Genomic DNA, 3,495 nt, shown 5'->3' with positions numbered 1-3,495 from the left:
AATCCTACACCCTGGATTAAAGTACATCTTTCTCTCAAGCAAGTACGAAAATATGGTTTCACAAACATTTCCATCCCCGTAAGATAATAACAACTGACTCTCTTAACAAAATTTACCTGAATGTTGGAAGGTTATACGTTTCTGTGAGACTTGTACATAAACAGTAAAATACTATAATCAACCAAATCATAGAATTTCAAAATTTTCAATTTTCAAAATAATGTATTTGACTGATGGTTGTAATCTTTTTTAGTGATAATTCTTACGGCTCTTTTTCTGTAAAACAAAAATCAGATTTGTAATCGTTTTGCAAGCTTTACCCCAGACTTCAATACAGTAAATTAAATGTGGAAAAATTATTGAATTGTACAACACAAGCAGAGCTTTGTCAATGAATAACTCCCTGACTTTATACAGTACTCTAATAGATTTAGATATTTTTGTTTTTAAATAATGTATGTGAGGTCTCTGTGTCAGCTTGTCATCAATGATGACACCCAGACATTTTCACCTCACTGACTTTACAGATCTAAATGAGAAATCAACAGTTACCTTCCTGTTACTAAATATCATGTAATTTGTTTTATCCAAATTTGATGATAATTTGTTTTATTGAAACAAATTTTGTATGTTCTCAAATTCTTTCTGTGCCATCTCAAACATTTTTTCTATATCTTTACCTAAACAAAAAAATGTTGTATCGTCAGCAAATAAAACACATTTGAAAAGTCCTGACACATTTACTAAGTCATTCATATATAAAATGAATAACTTAGGTTCCAGTACAGAGCCCTGAGGGACTCCACAAGTGATATTACCAAGTTTAGATTTTACACCATTTATCTGTACAAACTGTTTCCTATCTTTTGAATAACTAGATACCCATTGTGGTGCCGACCCTCTAACATATTTGCTTAATTTTTCAAGAAGAATATTGTGATCAATTGTGTCGAATGTTTTCTTTAAATCTAATAAATACTAACACAGTACTGTTTTTGATTGATAGCAGTGGTTTTTTGTTCCATAAATTCTATAATAGCCATTGATGTGGAGTTTTTAGCTCTAAACCCATACTGACTACTACTTAAGATATTGTGTTTTCCGATAAATTGATCCAATCTGGTGACAATTTCTCTAAAATTTTAGAAAACTGTGGTAACAATGATATWGGTTTGTAATTGTCGAACACGTTTATCACCATTTTTAAAAAGAGGACTTACCTTGGCTGTTTTCATATTGTCCGGAAATGTACCAGTTGAAAATGTTAAAGTACAGATATGTGTAAATGGTTCAATCACATAATTCATTGTATCTTTTACAAGCATCATGTTCACCTGGTACTAAGTGAAACAATGAATTTAAAAAAACAGGATGCKTATTGATGCCTCACATGTAAGTCCACGGTGACAGAGACATGTCAGCGAGGTTCGAAGCAGCTTTGTTGTAGGACTTCACTGAAGTATCCAGAATCAGTCTCACAGTCCTCCCCCTCAGTCCTGGTCCCTGCACTGAGACCCCTCGGGTTTTCTTGGTGGCATCCAGCAGGGAGACAAGACCCAGCAACAGAAAAACTCTCCTTACCTAAAGAAAGAAACAGAAGCAACCTGAGACGGTCCACCATCTGTTCACCATTTCCTTTAGTTTTYAGATCCGATGCTGAGCTGGCTGAATTTGAAATGACTAAATCATACMTGTTAAAGCACCATGTTATATTTAATTAATGGACTTTTATCAGTAATGATACAGAATGATACATTTGAATGCAACTTTCAGTTTGAAGATAAGCTTAAGGTCAAAATTCTTCTCCCACACAAACCTCTYGTGCAAATAAACTACAACAAAAACATTAAACTACGTCATAAAAGTTTTCATAAGTCTGAAATAATATTATGGTGACTGATAGGAATCTGACTCACCAGTCTCATGACTGTTTCTCTTTCAGCTTCTGCTGTGTTTATTCCACAGAAGTGTTTATAGGCAGCCCCCCCCCCCAACATGTGCAGTGCATTTCCGTCATGCCTTTTTTAAAGAGATGCAACTTTTTGACCTCTTTTTTTTATGTTGTTTGCATTTTTTTCCCTTTATCTCTCTTAACTCTGCCCCTGAAGCTGCAGGTTTCTTCTGAAAAGTTCCCCCAGTGTGAGATATCAAAAGGTGACACCCTCATGAACCTGTCCAAAAGTGTGAACGTTTTATCACCTTTTTTTTTTTCAATTCACTTCCTCCTGCTTTGATGAGAAACATAGGTTTTCAACAAAGAGTGAAAATTGTAACTCAAGCTGAAAAGGGTTCGACTGGTTTCCAAACCAGACAGGATTTCTTCTTTAAGCCAAAAGACAAAAAGAATCATCATTATTTTCTGCAGAAATCTCAGTTGGAGACATCCTTCAAGAGAACGCCCACGTCTGAAAACAGTTTACAGTTTTACCAAGCCACCTTCTTAGAGGTGATTAGTTGTCATTTATGTCTTTTTTTTTACTTACAGTATAATTACATGACTCATTTGTAACATTATGCTTGTAACTACACCTACACACCACAAACACAGCCTAAACAATGTAGGTCAAAGAACTGCTGACAGCTGGATTCTGGTAATAAATCAGCATAACTCCAAAGGCAAACAAACTGATAACATCTTCTCACCGCACAAGCATTGTATGAGTAAAGACCAGACAAACTGCAAAACGGCTTTTCTGGACCAAAAAGAGACCAGGTTTTCTCMGCTGGAGGTGTACCTGATAGATAGCCCCTGCTTTACTGAAGTGTCCCAGAAACAACAACCTCACAGAGTCAGATAAAATCAACTTCTGGGTGGGACTGAAAAACATGACAAAGTGGTGTTTCCACTGTTTGCTCGAGACTGTTGATGACAATTGTTAAAGTTTTTAACCCTAAAAAATAGTCCGAAATTTCACATTTTTTTTTAGAACTGACATGTTTAAACAAAATCCTTTTTATTTATTTTTTTTGCCACATCACTTTATTTATGTATCAAATCTGATACACTGGGCTGTTTTGGCAACATTTTGCTCACAAAAAAGTTAAATTACGAAACAAAAGAGAGTTTTGCCCATAACTTTTAACAAGTTTAGAACACTCTAGGAAGTTTACTTCTTTGTTTTTTTTTACAATGAACTTTTACAGCCATTTATTTCACTTGGTGGTAGGCAAAAAAACAGTTTCTGTCCTTGTTCAGGCACAGTTGTACCTTACACTTTATAAAAAATACCATCTATTATCATATTGATAACATTCTCTTACTTTCTTTTTTCTCTTCTTCCTCAATTTTCTTTGACATCTAACATGTAAATAGTCAGTACAGCGTAGAGATCATAATTTCAAAGGAAACCACTTTGAAAATAGCCAAAATGTGTTTTCAAATAACATTTCAATAATTAATCAATCATCCAAAATAGTGTGTTGTATTGTGGCAAGAACCTTTTAACTGTACTATTAAAAAAATTAAGTAATTAGGCATTGTTTCAACACAAAAAG

The 3,495-nt window shown here is 34.3% G+C and overlaps 1 protein-coding gene across 1 annotated transcript in view; it reads right to left on the bottom strand.

Moving 5' to 3' along the window:
- The window catches only part of il17a/f3 (interleukin 17a/f3), a 19,216-nt gene extending 17,291 nt beyond the window's left edge, over window positions 1–1,925 (bottom strand). The window contains exons 1-2 of the mRNA XM_014027293.1: window positions 1,917–1,925; window positions 1,391–1,581 (exon numbers count right to left, since the gene is read on the bottom strand). Of these exons, the coding sequence (XP_013882747.1) occupies window positions 1,391–1,581; window positions 1,917–1,925 (200 nt within the window). The remainder of the gene's footprint in view (window positions 1–1,390; window positions 1,582–1,916) is intronic.
- Window positions 1,926–3,495: the final 1,570 nt, after the last annotated feature.

This window comes from Austrofundulus limnaeus, unplaced genomic scaffold, assembly GCF_001266775.1.
Source record: "Austrofundulus limnaeus strain Quisiro unplaced genomic scaffold, Austrofundulus_limnaeus-1.0 Scaffold632, whole genome shotgun sequence".
NCBI lineage: Eukaryota > Metazoa > Chordata > Actinopteri > Cyprinodontiformes > Rivulidae > Austrofundulus > Austrofundulus limnaeus.
The sequence above is the reverse complement of the archived record's forward strand: the minus strand, read 5'-3'. Positions and strand labels throughout refer to the sequence as shown.